Source organism: Hyaena hyaena, unplaced genomic scaffold (assembly GCF_003009895.1).
Source record: "Hyaena hyaena isolate Hyena2069 unplaced genomic scaffold, ASM300989v1 scaffold_86, whole genome shotgun sequence".
NCBI lineage: Eukaryota > Metazoa > Chordata > Mammalia > Carnivora > Hyaenidae > Hyaena > Hyaena hyaena.
The window spans coordinates 512,255-530,019 of record NW_024080721.1 but is presented as its reverse complement, the minus strand read 5'-3'; the positions used below and the strand labels follow the sequence as shown (position 1 = coordinate 530,019).

At 49.4% G+C, this 17,765-nt stretch overlaps 1 protein-coding gene across 10 annotated transcripts in view; it reads right to left on the bottom strand.

Moving 5' to 3' along the window:
- Positions 1-986: 986 nt before the first annotated feature.
- The window catches only part of USP40 (ubiquitin specific peptidase 40), an 86,182-nt gene continuing 69,403 nt past the window's right edge, over positions 987-17,765 (bottom strand). For 5 of the 10 annotated variants that reach the window (XM_039234482.1, XM_039234484.1, XM_039234486.1 and 2 more), the window contains 8 exons: positions 16,752-16,878; positions 14,724-14,818; positions 13,323-13,441; positions 9,013-9,078; positions 6,874-7,084; positions 6,638-6,733; positions 3,030-3,124; positions 987-2,654 (listed from right to left, as the gene is read on the bottom strand). In XM_039234482.1, the coding sequence (XP_039090413.1) occupies positions 2,543-2,654; positions 3,030-3,124; positions 6,638-6,733; positions 6,874-7,084; positions 9,013-9,078; positions 13,323-13,441; positions 14,724-14,818; positions 16,752-16,878 (921 nt within the window). In that variant the 3' untranslated portion in view covers positions 987-2,542. The other 5 variants (XM_039234489.1, XM_039234491.1, XM_039234490.1 and 2 more) reach the window with 5 other exon arrangements.

The following is a 17,765-nucleotide window of genomic DNA, read 5'->3' as shown; positions in this document are numbered from 1 at the left end:
GTGTGCCCACAGGGACAGCCGACCTCCAGGTGGGCCGGAGGGCAGGGAGCTCGCACTGCTGTCCAGCCGCGTGGGTCCCGACCTGCGAGAGGCTTAGCTGTGGTCATCCTCACCCCGTGTACACTGTGTACACTGGTGCCGCCTCCGGTTTACAGCGGCCTTCTAGGCACCAGCCGCCCAACCCTGAGCAGCTAGGGGCAGCGGACCTGCCCCGGAGACCCCAGACCCGGGCCGGGACCAGGGACCGCATCCCTCTGGGATGGGGGAGGGGACTCGAGTATGGTCGGGGTATAGGCCGAATAGCGCGGATAGCAGGTGCGGCGCCGTCAGCCAGGAACCATCTGAATGGTCCCGCCCGTGGACCTGATCTCAGCCCGAGTTGCCGGAACCAGCCTGGCCTGGGTTCAGTGGCCCGGAAGTGAAGCGTCCTGGCCACTATACCGCGCAGACAGCGACACAGGCCACCGTGGTGAGTGGCTGCTCTCCTGGGTGCAGGGGCGGGGTGGGGGCGCAGAGCGGGGAATGGAACCAGAACCAGCTCTTCCTCTCGTGTGCACTTGGCCTTGGGAAGGGAGTGAATTTCCAGGCTGTAAACACACCCACAGTAAATTTTACCGGCCGGAGCGGTGGATGGGCGGGTCACGGAGGACAGAACGAGAGGGGCTGCTCGTGGCCCCCGTGGTCCTTTGCGGTGAAGTCTGTTCCAGAGAGAAACTGGCATCTTCGAAGGCATGGTTTTTGATCATCAGAAATTCTGGTGAATCCCCCTGGCCCCCCTTTTGCCAGAGAAACGTCCTAGTGGAATGAATGTTCTCTGTAATGCAGCCAACCACTGCCCCTTCTCCAGAAACTTCCCATTTCTTCCAACACGGTTTGCCCCAGGAGTCTGAATTTATTTAAACTTCTGAAGCAGGACCGAGACCGTATTTCTAAATCTGTTTATTTAGCCTCTGACGTGTGTCTGGGAAGAAAAGCGGGTAGAGACAAGAAGATCGGCTTATTGAACAAGGCCTCACGGCCCCCGGGGCCCCGCTCCACCCCCACCCGGAGGGACGGAAGGACGGACAGAAGGCAGGACGAAGGCACGTGCGCCGGCGCGGTCTCCGGCGGGAACGTGTGGCGAGGCCTCGGGCTTCTCCCAAGCACAGGTGTGCAGTCACTGCGTCGCTATCTTACGACTGTACAGCGACCGGGCCGCCCACGGAGCGTGTGTGAAAGGAACGGCCGCGGAGGGACAGGCTCCAGCCACGACCCCCTCACCTCTGGCGTTGGCGTCAGGGAGCCACACAAGGTGCATCTGTGGAGCCCGTCTACACCCGCGTGGGAGGCCCCTAGGGTGGATCCAGCGTCTGGGGCCCAAGAGAGCAAGTCAGGCGTCTCACACCACCGCCGCTTCAGTCCAAACGCGGACACGACCCGGGCACGGTGACGCCAGACACGGTGCCTCCCCCCGCGGCTGGGACCGGCAGCTCGCACCGGTCTTCCCGCCACCGAGTGCGGGCTGGGGGAAGGGGCGCCGATGGCCTCGCGGCAAGAGCTGCCGCAAAGCCTCACGTGAGGTAGGAGTGAGCGCGTTCCCTTCGCAGCAATCCCGCTCCGGCCCGGCGGGGGGTGCACGGTCCCTGTGTCCTCGTCCCCCGGCTCGGGGACCGACGCTGCTCCGCCACGGATGCCGGTGAAGTCTGAGTGTTAGCCACGCTTAGTCAGGAGGAAAAGGATCCTGGTTTACGTTTTCTGTTTGGAGGAAACTCGGGGCCATCGCTCGGCCCACGCCAGGCTTCCGGACACAGGGGCTTTGGCAGCGGCGGCAGCAGCGAGAAGGTTCTGATCGCAGGCAGCACAGGGCAGAGGGCACCTCGGGGCTGCTGAGCCGCCACCGGGGTCGCCACCCCTGAGGGTTCCTTCTCTTCAGCCGCGTCCGCTGAGCCCAAGGGGCCACCCTGTCTCCTCATTCTGGAAAGAGAGCTAATGCTTTAGAAACGGTTTTAACTCAGAGGAAAGGGAATCATGTGCCGTGCGGGGGCCCGAAGTACCCTGTGTCCCGGCAGGAGCCGGGCCAGCCCGCCGGCGTGAGCGGAGCTGTAGGAATCCGTGTTAACACACAACCACCGGGTCTGAACAGCGGAGGACGGCCGAGCGTGAGCGCTGCAGGCGGCGGACGTTCCGAGGGTAGCAACGTGCCGCGTTATCCGTGCCCGCAGTTCATGCGACGCCGGTCCGTTTTCGTGTACAGTGGCGGCCGGGGTGATGTGCGGTGCGAGGGCAGCGTGTGACCGGCCGCGGGGCGACACGGCCAGGTCTGTGCAAGCCCCCCACGGGGACGTGTGCGTGACACAGTACACTTGCCTGGCGGGAGGTGGCACATCCCTCTGCCTGTTAGAAAGCGGAGGGTCTGGAGTCGCGTCTGCAGAAGGCCAAAGCCACACAGCGGCGCTCACGGCGGCCCCGGGGAGCTGTGGCCGCAGCAGAGCCCCCTGCCCACCGCCGCCAGGACCCACCCCACCGGGGTGCGGAGACCACGGGGACGTCGCGGCCACCAGCGTTATCTGAAGCTCCCAACGTGGATGGAAAGAGATGCCTCTGGTGCGCGGGGCCGGCCGGGCGTCTTGGCCCTGGAGCAAACGTCACTGCCCTGCACACGAAGGGCTTCTTGGCTGCGGGAGACAGGAGAGGCGGTCACGGACTCAGGGCTGTGGACACCACAGGCCTCACCAGGGTCAGGAGCTTGGAATGACTCCAGAATTCATTCCAGCTTCTAAGGGTCGAGGTAGAAAGGGCCACAGGGATGTGTGTTTGCAATTTTGACAGGGATTTCCAAACTGCTGAGTGGGAGAACCTCCTCTCTCCCCCCGCCGCGCCCCCCCCATGTCAGGACAGTGGTTTTTTGTACACTGTCCACACAGCGTGTCAGACTTGGCGCTTTTTCCAATCTGCCAGGTGAAAATGTCTCCCTGCAGAGTCCTCTTTACCTTCTGAACCAAGTAGAAGATTCACAGGCACACAGTGAGGCCGGGGGAGGCCGGCAGTACCTTTTCTGTTTTCCCAGAGCGAGCTGCCTCTGTGCTGCTTTTCCCAGGTCGTCTCTGGCAGTACCGAAATCTTCGTCATCCTCAACCAGGAGATTCTAGATTTCAAAATAATGAACAGTGTTTTTAGATCTCTTAGACTATGGTTAAGGTGTATGTAAAAAAATACGTCAACATGAGGAGATCTGAATTCACATGAACTGAACGAACATAAAACATCCTGGAACCACACCCGGCCGCCGATGGAAACGCCCCGCCAGCCTGCCCTCTGCCTCCGAGCGCGCAGCCCCACCGACGGCCGGCGCAGGGCTCGGACGGAGGAAGACATGGGCCCAGGGTCCTGCCCGGCTGGAAGCACAGCGGTTTCAGAAATCCTGTCACAGCAGCCACCTCCACAGTGACACTGTGGGTGTCTGTCCACTCCCCAGTGTCCCCACGTTCTCCCGAGGGACCAGACCTCGCTGCTCCTGGCACATGCCATCGGCTTCATACACGGACATCATTCACCATGAGCCCTGGCCGCCACCGCACGTGGGGACTGAGCACGACGCCAACCCTGAGCAGCGCTCACAGGAACACACGTGTCTTAAAGTGGCAGTTCTGAGGCCCGCCACCTGCCACCCGTGTGACTGATGGCCTCCGTCGTGTGCATTTGGGAGGGGCAACTACGTGCTGAGATACTGAGGAAACGCAGGAGGCTTTTGCAAGTTGCTCTTTGGTGGGAAAAACAAATCCGATACAACCTCCATTCCAGTAAGTGGTGCAGGGTGTGCTTTTCAAAAACTGAGAAAAGCTAACTACAAACCACGAGGAAATACAGAGGTAACGGGACAGACGTCCACGTCCTCAGAGTGCGTGGCCTGGGCGCCGGTTACGTAACTGTATCCCGCCGTCTTGGGGAGAAACGGAGGGGACATATGCAGACGGTGCTTGGTAGACTAAAAAGATGCTCCGTGAACGCTATTAACAGCACTGACCTTTGGCCACATTTGCTTCATTTCCCAGGAAAACACGGATTCCGTTGCTGGCGCTCCGCCCCCCAGCGGCCAGCGCTCCGTGGAGGTGAGCGCGGTTGATGCCGTCCTCCCTCTGCCCCTATTACTACCCGGGACTGTGGCCCTCAGGGACCCTCCGAGTTTTACAGGGTTTTACATTTCCCATAAATGACCATTTTGTGACTTTGTTTTCAAACTTCGATAACTGGATGTCTGTCTGTGTTGACGTCTGCAGCTCTGATGTATGGGTTTTAACTGCTGTGTTCTAGATCACCAGGTTGGTACTTTCCTTCGTTCTATCTGCCCCCTTTCTGAGGGTCACTGATGGTCTTTCCAGTTTACGCTGCAGTGAGCACTCCGCACACCTCCTCACTCATCCGTGTGAGCCGAGCCACTTCCGTCTGGGATCGCCGGGCTGTGCTGCACACGAGCGTCGGCCTGCCCAGCGCGGAGCTGCTCCCGGGGCCAGGCCGGGCACAGTCCTGCCGGCTGCCGCTCCCCCTTCAGCCCTGCTTCCTCCCGAGAACGGTGGGTGTCCGCCCTCGCCTGGCCGTCCTCTGTCGGGCTGCCTTTCCGTAACTGACAGATGCACTTCACGTTGTGGGCCATTATCCCTTATTCTTCGTGGCTGGTCTTTTCACACTTTGTGTCATTTCCTTCGATGAGCTAAAATTTTAACTTTTTATTTTTAGAGAGAATCTCAAGCAAGCTCTACACTCAATGTGGAGCCCGACCCCAGGATCATGACTTGAACCGAAATCAGGAGTCAGATGCTCAACCGACTGAGCCACCAGGTGCCCCCAGAAGTTTTACTTTTAGTGCAGATTTACCCATCCTTTTCTTTATGCCCTGTGCTTTTTGTTTTTTGAGAAAATCCTTATGTCTTAGAAGGATTTCTTAAATCTTCTAAAGGTTGGAAATCACTGCCTTTCACCTTTAAGTTTTCATATTGATGTATTTGGTGTGCGCACAACTGGATAGATTTTCCAGGGCTTGAAGCTCATATAAATTTGAGGACCCTCTTTATGAAGATTTCTTCTGTAAGAATAACCCATTCTCTGAGCACCATTTACCGAATAACCCTTTTTTTTTTTTTTTTTTTTTAAATATTTTTATTTATTTCTAGGAGAGAGACAGAGAGAGACAGCGTGAGCAGGGGAGGGTCAGAGAGAGAGGGAGTCACAGACTGAAACAGGCTCCAGGCTCTGAGCTGGCAGTCAGCACAGAGCCCGACGCGGGGCTCGAACCCACGAACCGCAAGATCATGACCTAAGCGAAAGTCGGACGCTTAACCGACTAAGCCACCCAGGCGCCCCCCGAATAACCCATTTTTAATGTCGCCTCAAGTACCTCCCCTCCTGCCTGCTTTGTCACTTAGCACCTGGTGAGGCGAGCATCCAGACCATGGTCTTTATTTTACTTAATGTTTATTTCTGAGAGAGAGGGAGACACAGAATCTGAAGCAGGATCCAGGCTCCAAACTGTCAGCACAGAGCCTGACGTGGGGCTCGAACTCATGAACCGTGAGATCATGACCTGAGCCAAAGTCGGACACTCAACCAACTGGGCCACCCAGGCGCCCCTGGACCGTGGTCTTTAAACATCTCAGCTCTCTGCCCTTTGCTCCTCCACATGAATTTATGTCTCTTACTGGACCAGCACTAACTTTAGAAGGAGGGGAAGAACTACTATCTTAATACTGTGAGGTGTCCCCTCCAAGAGCATGACGTTGCTCTATGCCCAACTGAAGCTTTAATACTGCTCAGTATTTCTGTGATCTCTGGAGAGGTCTTCTAGGTCTTCCGGCTGGATGCATCCCTGGGTATCCTGTAGTTTTATGTATACCAATCTTGGAATCTTTGGAACTCTCTTAATGGACCTGATGGTTTATCTGTACAGTCTCTTGAGTCTCCTTTGTAGAAAAACTACATGTAGTGGCTTTATGCTTTCCTTTTAGAATTTCCTTCATTTCTCTTGCAATTTTTGTTTATTTAGTCTTCTTTGGGGCGGGTCCCCGTTTATTACAATGCTGAGTGGAAGTGGTGGGTCAGGGAATACTTGTCAATAAGCAATTTCATCCTCAACCAAATACCTGTAAATTCTTAAATCAGGATTAAAATGACTAGTTTTTCACCTAGAAGTATTACTGCGGGACAAAGTAGGTGCATCCACGGCAGGTGGCTCGGTCATTTATGCAGGAACAGGACCCCAGTTGAGAGGCGGGAAGCCGTGCGGCTAATTTCAACAGGTACAGAAACAGCAGAGATTTGGTATCTCAGCACTCGTTCAGGATAAAAACAGGAGCAAACTGGAATATGGAAGAAAAGGTGTCCCCTCACACGGGAACCTGCTGAAAACCTACGGCCCCTCACATAATGGTCAAACTTCAAAAGCATTTCATGTGAGTCAAACCCAGATTAAGGTTTTGATCCTCAGGTCCTACTGGCTCATAACCCAGCTGCCTGGTTTCCCTCTTCTACTTTCCATTCTCTGAGACAATTTACAGAAGACGGGATTATCTGAGCCTCGAAGAGCTCAGAAGATACAACTTCTCTAGAAGATCACTTGATCTTGGTGTTTTACTGAAGTGGTGCGTTTGCTATTAAGTTAACTTACCTTAATACCAATAGTGTCTCCATCTTTCAAGTAATAAGGCGCCCCCTGCAAATTATCTTGCTTTTTCTTCTTTTTCCGCTTGGTAATTTGCTGGTTCTATAGAGAAATCAAGCATCTTGAATAAAGAGAAGTCAGCCTCAGGTCCTCACTAAGTTCCCCATCTGTGAGAAAGCGCACGTGGCCTCGTCACCACACCAGCAAGGCCCAGGATCGCCGAGGAAGGCCCACCACTTTACCCAGCTGGAGACCGGAAGCCACTCGAACTTTTCAGGGAAATACTTGGCGATTTCAATCTTCTCCACAGGAAGAGAGCACGAGTGGGCGATGCACTGCCTCAGGGAGCTGGTGGTCCAGCCCCGGGCGGTGTCCCACACCAAGTCCACGTGTGGGCCGTACGCCCTCTTGCCGGGGACGCGCAGCTGTGTCCTTAGCACCACGTCGTGGGGCCTGCGTGGGAAAACAGTCACGTGTCAGACTGAACAAAGTGAGAACAACACAGTAACCATGGGGGAGCGTGATGGGCGAAGCCTCCCCTCCCACTCTGCTGGTTTTTCCCAAGACCCTCTACCCCTCTTCCCTACTTGGACTTCCTTCAGAGCTGACCCGGCCCCGAGGGCGCTGGAGAAGGCTATGGAACAGGTGCCAGAAGCTGGGGAGGGGAGACGTGGGTACAACCACCGGGCATTTAGGGTGCTGAGACAACATGGGATTTTAAGTGACACATTTCTGTCGTGTGGGTGCTTTCACCAAAGGAAGGGGTGGCACGGGGAGGAGGTGTGGCGAGGCGGGAGGCCGGTGGGGGGTGGCTCTGGGGGCTGGTCAAGGACAACCGCTGGGGAGGGGGTCCAAGCAAGTGCACAGCCTGGTCTGCAAAGGGACACACACCACTTAGAACAGAGGTGACCAAGGGTCAGTGTCATTGAGAAAACACTCACATAAACCAAACTTTTTCCCATGACCCCGTTATGAAATCACACAAAATATATGAATTCATACTTGTAAATGCAAATGGCTGATCATTATAAGCCTTTGAGAAATATCCAATCTGACCAGCAATCAAAGCACTGAAGCAAATGAGAGAAGACAACCTCTTCTTATTTATCAGTTTAGCAAACATTTAAACCAACACTGAATATTTTCAACTGAGGGTGAAGCAAAGTAATGACTACTCATAGACACTGCTTGTGAGAACAGAAATTGGTGTAACTTACCTGGAAAGGAATTTAACTATTTTAAGAAGTTTAAAATGTCTATACCATGTGATCCAGAAACCCCCTCCAGGAAGGTACTCCTGGCCATATGGTGTGTATGAAGAATGCACTTTTCAGGGTGCCTGGGGGGCTCAGTCAGTGAAGCTTCTGACTTTGGCTCAGGTCATGATCTTGGGGTTCATGAATTTGAGCCCTGCACTGAGCTCTGTGCTGACAGCTCAGAGCCATCTTCAGATTCTGTGTCTCCCTCTGCCCCACCCCACTCATGTTCTCTCTCTCTCTCAAAAATAAACGTTAAAGAAAAAAGGTTAAAATGGTAAATTAAAAAAATGCACTTTCATAAACTCAGTGGGGTTAAATGAAAGTCGATGGAGGGCTCCTGGTTATGACACAGCAGGTGAACAGCAAGAATGGCGTTCCCATTGCACCAGGAAGAAACAACCTTGACTATTTTATGATACTGGTAGAAGGGCTTATAAAATATTTTTAATTTTTTAAAGTTTATTTATTTTGAGAGAGAGCAGACAGGGGAGAGGCAGAGGATCCCAAGCAGGTGCCACACTATCAGCACGGAGCCCCATGTGGGGCTCGAGCTCACGAACTGTGAGATCATGACCTGAGATGAAACCAAGTGTTGGACACTTAAACTACTAAGACATCCAGGCATCCCTAAAAGATTTTCTTATAATGAGAAAAGAAGTAGGAAGGTTGATTACAGACCCCTTTGGGGTGTTTTCTTTTTTCAATAACTAATTGACCCTGATGCAGACTACAGCAGTGACCAAAACACTAAGGAAGCGTTCTCACAAGGCTTACGTCCCAGTACTGGGAGACCTGTACGTGCATGTCAGCCGGTGTGGAGATGCAAAAGTTGGGGGTGGGGGGGACAGGTGCTGTCCTAAGTCAGTTTGACAACAGACCACCTCTGCGCTGGTAGGAGCTGGGCACAAGCAGCCTGCGTACACTCTGAGGTTCTTATGGATCCAATGTGCATTTGTGACTGTTTCCATGGAAAACGGAGTCCCACACACCAGACATACAGACGTGGTTTCAGCGGGTGTGACACTGGAGCAGTGGGGGAAAATCCTCACTGCTGGTCACATTGTTAAGTTTTCGGAGCACCACCCACCTGATAAGACATGTATATAGAATAGGATGACTTACCCCAAGTTTTCTTCTTTCTGAAGGGGCTCTAAACAGATCTCTGTTTTCCTTCCCAGTTTATATTCCCTGATAAAAGAAGTGAAACAAAATAGTACTCAGTGACATTTAATTTTTTAGATTTTTGGGGAGAAAATTCTAAGCTTTCTTCTTAAGCAAAAGAATATACTGAATGAGAACACTCAGTATTTGAGAGGCAACTATGAACAAACGGATGCCAACAAACTGGACAGGCTGGAAGAAATGGATGAATCTTGGAACGTACTGGACTTAGTATACACTAAATAGAAAATCTGAACAGACCAATGACTAGCAAGGGAACAGAATCAGTAATCACACACCTCCCAACAAAGAAAAGTCCAGGACCTGATGGTTTCACTGGTGAATTCTTTTTTTGTTTTTAGTTTTTTAATGTTTATCGTTGGGGAGGAGCAGAGAGAGAGGGAGACACAGAATCCCAAGTAGGCTCTGCACTGTCAGCACAGAGCCCAATACAGAGCTCAAACCCACGAACTACAAGGTCATGACCTGAGCCGGAGTTGGATGCTTCACCAACTGAGCCACACAGGCACCCCATACTGGTGAATTCTAACAAACACTTCAAGAATTAGTACCAATCCTCAAGCGCTTTCAAAAAACAGAAGAGGGACCACTTGTAAACTTCTATTATGAGGCCAGCATTACCCTGATACAAAACCAGACATGAACACAGATGCAAAAATGCTCAACAAAATATTAGCAAACCGAATTCAACAGTACATGAAAAGAATCCTATGCCATGATCAAGGAGAATTTACTCCGGGGATGCAAGAGTGGTTCAATATCTGCAAATCAATCAGTGTGATACAGTAACAAAATTAAGGGTAGATATCATCTCAGATGAAGAGAAAGCATATGACAAACTTCGACATCCTTTCATGATAAATATTTTCCACACACTGAGGAGAGGCAAAACGCAACCCGACATCATAAAGGCCACATACGATGAGCTCACGGCTAACGTGCCGAGAGGGGACTGTCCACAAGCCCTTCCCCCAGTGTCAGGAGGAGAGGCGTGCTGCTGTTCAGCACGGTGCTGGCAGTGCTGCCGAAGGCAGCCAGACACGGAGAAGAAAAGGCTTTCCAGTCAGAAAGGAAGCAGCACACTGGTCTCCAGATGACATATTATATATGGAAAACCCTGAACACCAAACAACCGTTAGAATAAATGAATTCAGTGAAGTTTCAGGATACAAAGTCAAAATACAAAAATCACTTAATGTTTTTTACATACTAACAGTGAACTATCAGGAAGACAAATTAAAGTCCCATTTACAAGAGCACTGAAGAGAATAAAATGTGAAGAAATGAATTTAACCCAGGAGGTAAAAGATCGATACACTGCAAAGCACTGATGACATAAACTGAAAAGACAAATAAATGGAAAGAAATTCCTTATTCATGAATTGGAAGAATATTGTTAAAATGTCCACATTACCCAGCTATCTATAGATTCAACACAATCTCTATCAAAAGTTCAATGGCGTTTTTCACTGAAACAGAAAACCAATCCTAAAATTTGTAGGAAACACAAAGGATCCCAAAGAGCCAAAGCCATCTTTTTAAAAAAATTTTTTTAATGTTTATTTCTGAGAGAGAGACAGCGTGAGCAGGGGGTCAGAGAGAGAGGGAGACACAGAATCCGAAGACAGGCTCCAGGCTCTGAGCTCGCTGTCAGCACAGAGCCCAATGCGGGGCTTGAACCCAAGAACCATGAGATCATGACCTGAGCTGAAGTCGGACGCTCAACGGACTGAGCCACCCAGGCGCCCTGAAAGCCATCTTGAAGAAGAACCAAGCTGGAGGCTTCACCCTCCCTGATTTCAAGCCACAGTAATTAGAACAGTATGGTTTTGCCATAAAAACAGACACAAAGACCAATGGGAAAGAACAGAGCCCTCAGAAATAAACCCGCGCACATATGGCCAGTGAATTTACAACAAAGGAGCCAAGTGTGTGCACCGGGGGGAGAGTCTCTTACACAGGCGGTGCTGGGAAAACCGGACACCTGCGCGTGAAGCAACGAGGCTGATCACCATCTTACACCGCACACAAAAACCCACTCAAAATCTTCCTTGGAAGCCGATCGGCTTCTCGCCTTTCACTGCTGCCTCTTACGATCAAGGGAGAAGCAAACGGTGGGGGATCCGGGCAGAGGCTCAGGCCGGTCCCGCTCCCGGAAGTGGTCCCAGAGGCCGGGGAGGGGCTGCAGGCCGCTCTGCTCTGCTCAGCGGACAGGGACAGCTGCCGGCACAGCCGGTGCCTCAAGCACTCCTGCCGCCAGGCGCGTGTTCTACCAAGAGCGGCACGGCCCTACGAGAAATGACTACCAGACTTTGTACCCTGTGTTTTGCCTTAACAACATTCTGTTTACTCTCTGTGTGCTGAAGTGCTGTAAGGACACGGGTTTCAATCACAGCTGAACACGTGATGTGGACAGAGCTCTGGGTTTGTGATATTCTATCAGAAACACTTTTATCGTATCTGTAAAATACAACATATATATGCATATAAGTGTTCTCGTTGCCTCTTCCATGGCAAAGAAAAGAAAAAAAAAAAGAATGAAAAAAAAAACTGGGAAAAAGAAATCAGGCTCCTAGCAGCTACTGTGTAGAAATTTCTCCGTACTTCTAATTTGCTGAATGAAGAAAAAAATCTTTTATTTGTGATATTTTCGGAGATATTTGGTCTAGTATGGTATATTTAACACAAACTTAAAAGAAAAAAAACTCAAAATGGATTAAAGACTTGAACAAAAGGCCCCACACCACAAAACTCATAGAAGAAAACAGGGGGTAGGCTCCCTGACACTGGCCTTGGCGATGATTTTTTGGATTTGATACCAAAATGAAAAGCAAGAAAAGCAAAAATAAGTGGGACTGCATCAAATTAAAAAGCTTTTTGCACAGCAAAGGAAACCATGAACCAATGAAAAAGCAACCTATGAAATGGGCGAAAATACCCGTAAATCATCTGTGTGATAAAGGGCTAAGAAAGAACCCATATGGGCTGAGCTGAGGGGCTCAGTCAGTTCAGCATCTTGACTTCGGCTCCCTGTGCTGACAGCTCAGGGCCTGGAGCCTGCTTCAGATTCTGTGTCTCTCTCTCTCCGCCCCTTCCCCACTCATGCTTTGTCTCTCTCTCTCAAAAATAAATAATAATCATTAAAAAATGTAGGTAGGAAGGAAGGAAGGGAATGAGGGAGAGAGAGAAAGAACCCATATGGCTCAAGGGCAGAAAACCTCCCAAAGAGTCCAGTTAAAAACATGGGCAGGGGAACTGAAAACTTTCCCGAAGATCTACAGATGGCCAAAAGGTACGTGAGAAGGAACATCACTCATCATCAAGGAAATACAAACACAACCACAGCGCAACAGCACCGCCCGCCTGGTGGAATGGCTACTAATGGAAAGAGGAGATAACTGCTGGCGAGGGTGTAGAGAGAAGAGAGCCCTGTGCACTGTCGGTGGGAATGTAAATTGGTGAAGCCAATTTTTTGGAGGTTCCTCAAAAAATTAAAAATTTAGAAACAACCTAAGTGTCCCTCACGGACAATGATACAGTGAAAATACATGTAAGCGATAGATGGTCCCTCAGCCATGAGAGAGGAGGACAGCCTATCATTTGTGACAGCATGGATGGCCCTGAAGGGCATTATGCTAAGAACGTGAAGTGAGTGAGACAGAGACAGATAAATCCTGTATGGTCCCACCAACATGTAGAGTCTAAAAAAGCCAAACTCCTAGAAACCTAGAGTTCGTGATAGTTCGAAGTCTGCGGGGGGTGGGGTAGGGGTGGTAAAGAGGAGGTGTTGGTCAAAGAGTCCAAACGTCCAGTAGGAAGATAAGTGAGTTCTGAGCCTCTAATGTACAGCACAGCTCTTACAGTTGACATTATATTACATATTTGAAAGTTGCTAGGTGAGCAGATCTTGAAATTCTTACCATGAAAAAGAAAACGTTAATCGTGTAATACGATGCAGGTGTTCGCTGATGCTATAGGCAGCAATCATTTTAAATTTACACAGGGTTGTATGTCAACTGTATCTCAATAAAGCTCAAAAAAAACTCAAAATTTGGTTCATGGTATCTGAAGCATAGAAAAAACACACGAAGCTATGTTTATGCTTACAACACGGCAAACTAAAGGCCCAGAGGTTCTGATTCAAAGCGCCCCCCTGACAACAGGCTACGTGACTCCTCCCAGCAGCCCCCTCGGCACCCAGCACCGCAGCGGTGGAGGAAAAGAAGACAGAGCATCGAGGGGGGACCTACTTGAGCCGCTGCAGGTTGATCCGTAAAAGCCTGCTGGGGCTCTTACTTTCCAGGGTCCAGGCTCTGAGGAAGGCTGGGGACGGGATGACGAAATCGGAGGAAGGGGACAAGGTCATGGCCTAGAAAAGAAACAGACATTTCTCCAATGGTTCGAAAAAGCAGTCCTGCAAAGCATATTGTTTCGGACGAAACTGAAGCCCTACACAGTGTCATCTGAGGTAAAGAGTATCTCGCATAATGATAAAAATCTATCAGAAAAAAAAAATCACAGGGACATCGCTTGAATGAAATCAACTCAGTCACTGTTGTACTCCTCTCTAGGGAAAGCAGCTTGCGGGATAAGCAAATTTTCTATTGAGCCACAAGCTCCTTTTAAATGTTTTAGAAAATGTAGAAATTAATTTCTATGTGAGTATAACTCACAAGCAAGGGGTTCCTCATCCACTTTCTTTAGTGCTAATGCAATTCTTCAGAGTTTCCTCTGTCAGCGAAAGAAGTTGAATGTGAAATGTTTCAGAATCTTTGGATGCAACTGCAGGCCTTAACTTCTGCACTGGTTTTGCAGGGGCTGAGAACTAGTTATAGATTGAGGTTGTAGGATATAAAATGGCCAGTGTTCGCTTTTTATCTACAGACAGCAATTTTGTGTGCCTAAATCTAAGAAAAAAAAGTCTCCCCTCTTGTTCTCATGGGTAAGACCATTTGCTACTTCTGAGGAAGGTTATTTCATACGCTGAGGACACACAGGAAAGTCAAGTGTCAGCAACGGATACTCAATTGTACAGCCCGATGTGTTTTTCCTTTAAGAGGAAGAAGGGATGTCCAACAACAGTAAGATGCTTCTTAAGCATTTTGTGTGGTTTTCAAGCCAACCTTTCCATTTGGACCAAACACTCTCTCTCTATGAATGTTAATACAGGAGGAAATGATACAGTGTCCAGGTTAACACCCCACCATAAGGCTGATGTCCTGACCTCCTGGGAGACTGATAACACGTCTTTTAACTGACAACATTTAACAAGTGGATCACAATGATACAAAAACAATGTAAAGAAATGAATGCTTTACAGATGTTTCAACAAATCATGTTTCCTTAAAAAAAATCAAAATGAACATAAGCTGCAAGTCACTGAGGACAAATTGAAATGAAAGCACACAGCATGCCTGTCAGAGTGGGGAGTAAATGAAAGCCACAAGGCCAAGTGGCAGAAACAAATACCAGGGGCCGTCTGAGCCATATGCGTGGGTCACCTGTTGGGTACTTACCACCGAACATGGCATATAACTCATGCCATATCAGAACAGACTGTAAGTGAGGGAAGAGGAAATAGAAGAAGAGATTAATATCTCACTGGAAGCAGCCAGGCCACCACTACCGTGCACCACAGGAGCAAGTCTGACCTGGGCCTTCAGCTCCAGCAAGGTGGCCTCTTCTGAGATCTCGAGGTCCCCCACATGGCGGAGGGAAGCCTCTGCATACAGGTCACCTGGAGCGCCTACAAGGGACAGAGCTGGAGGTCAGAGACGAGCTTTGCACGTATCCACTTTCTATTTCTGAAATATGTGCCATGTTTTGATTTCATAAACAGGATTCATATAGCTCCATTCAAGAAACTACAAATCCGAGTCCCTCAGATTGGGCCCCTGGTGACTTCAGAGGGAAGCCGCGCCTGGGAGACGGGCAGGGAGGGAGCGCACTGTGGGCGCAGTGCCACGGTTCTCTCAGTGGGACGGGTTTGAAAAGTCTCGTGCTGTGCTGTCTGCCTAGAACAGTCTTCTCTCCTCCGCATTTTCTCCTTACTCAGAAAGGACTTTCCTGGTAGGATCCTCCACCCTTACTCTTTATTTCACTTTCCTGTTTCTCTCATAACACTCATCCCGACACGAAACCCTTTTGTCTGTTTCCTGGTGTGACAGCTTTCCTGATCTGTGTCCCCGAAAGAGTGTCACTCTCCAGAGGGGCAGGCATTCTCCGTCTACCCTATTGGTCTTTCCAGTGACTGGGATGGTGGCCGCCACATAGTAAATGGCCAGCAAATGTTTACTGGACTTTCTACATTGGTTTTAGAAAGGCAAAACCAAAACGTTCTCTTATCTAACTAAAACTCTAGATATAAAAATTGGCACTAAATGTAAAACTCATTTTTGCTTTGATGATTGCTGGGCACATTGCTAACACACAGAAATCAGATGAAGTAAAAGAACTCTTTGTGAGTGGTTCTTACGTCTTAAGGACGCCATGAGCTGGTGCCACTGGAAGATACTTTTAGGAAACTCTCAGGAGTGAAAACATATTTCCCGTGTGTTGTCATATAGAAGGACTTTCAAAAAATGAACTTTCTGGGGGGCGCCTGGGTGGTTGAGCATCCAACTTCTGCTCAGGTCACGATCTCATGGTCTGTGAGTTCGAGCCCCGCATGGGTCTCTGTGCTGACAGCTCAGAGCCTGGAGCCTGCTCCCGATGCTGTGTCTCCCTCCCTCTCTCTGCCCCTCCCCCACTTGTATTCAGTCTCTTTAAAAAAAAAAAAAAAAACAACTTTACTTTCATGGAGAAAGACACTGCTTTTTAAGTTTGTATCCAATTCTGTATGTAATTATTGTCCTATCACCAAAGCATTTTTAGAATTAGTACATGTGTAATGTAACCCAAAGAAACAAAAAAACTTAATGCCAATTTCATAGGTAATCAAAATGAAGTATTTTATTGCTCCTTATGTAGAATCCTAGCTTCAGAGTAAGGAGACGACAATGTGACTCATTTGTGTTAATTTCCGCTCTGAGGCTTAAAAGGTAAAAAGCAGCAGTGAGTGTGTGTAATACTCCAAGGCACCAGAAGAGCTAAATAATGAAGTAAAACACAGTGCAAGGAAAAAATAAAGAGCTGGTCCTACCATCCATGTATTCCTTAGTTAGGAGGTAAATTAACTTGTGCTTTCTGGGCAATGAAGTGAAAATCTGTTTACAACGCACGTCAGCTCCCTGCTGGTGGCTTCTTGCTCACCGTGACATGCGTGGCCAGTTTCGTCTGTGGAGAGCGAGCGAGAGGACGGCAGCGCTCGCACCCAGTGCTTCCCCTCACAGGCCCCAGGTGACAGGCGGTGCCCGGGGTCCTGGCGGGGGCGCGGAGGAGCCCCTGCGGGGACGGAAGGCTCTGTGTCCCAGCCTGTGATAACTCACGGGCCAAAGTGCATGAGGACCGGGAGGGTGCAGACCTGATAGCCTAGTAAGGGCACCGAGAGCCGGCACCTTACGGGGCACGAAGCACTGCAGGAAAATAGGAAGGTGTTAGTGGGGAAGGAATTATTCGATAAACAGGTTTTGATTTTCAGCCTTACACTGAAGACACGTACTTCCTTTGCCTCTCGGAGCAGAGGAGTCACTTTAGGACATGTCTTGGGGACATGCTGGCTGCTACAGCTCTGGTCTCACCTTGGGTGGAAGCAGCTCTCCAGGCCCCACCTAGCGAAGGGGTGCCGTTCATCTGGTCCTCAAGACTCTTCCAGTGACCCGAGGGACCCCCAGGCTGGTACCACCAGATGGGCACCTTCAGGAAACCCTGAAGAATGGAGGTGACATACACGCATTGAGTGAATTTCTACTTCCACAGAGAGAAATGCCTTGATAATGGAAAATGTTCCTGAATTTATTATTTTTCCTTTTAGATTACTAACCGCCATATACTACATCTGTTTATGTTTTTACAATCAAAAGGTTAAGACCAGAGCTCCTGGTGACTCAGCTGGTTAAGCACCCGACTCTTGATTTAGACTCCGGTCATGAACTCGTGGTCTGTGAGATCAAGCCCCGTGTTGGGCTCTGCACTGAAGGCATGGAGCCTGCTTGGGATTCTCTCTCTTCCTTGCCCCTCTCCTGCTTGCTCTCTCTACCCCAAAATAAATTAATTAAAGAAAAATAGTTTAAGGTCATAAAAATTAGTCTTTGGGATGATGGGGACCCAATGTTCTTTGCTTGGAAGTATCTTACCACAATAAATGACAAGCATAAGCAAAATAACAAAATATGTGGCAGAACAAATTGTACAAATATTTCCAGGTGTTGTAAGAGCACCACAAAATGCCCCGCCCCCGTTAGAAGCAGTTTTCACTCATTAAAATTCCTATAGGAACTTGATAAAGAAGTAAGAACCTACTGTTAGATTCCTGTATACAAACTACAGGAAATAAAGCTGCTGTATCAGCCTGCATACACAAAGCCACAGGAGCAAATTGTTTATGGTGGCAAAACCCACAAACCAGTTACAATATGGTAGGCCGCAACTTTTGACAAAGCGATTTCAGTTCTAGGAACTTATCCTGTAGATCTACACATGCAAAATAGCATATATGCGGTAATTTTTGCAGTGTTTTTTTGTATCAACAAAAGACTGGAAGCTATCTAAATTCCTGAAACGAGACTGGCTGGATAAATCACGGCACCTCCACA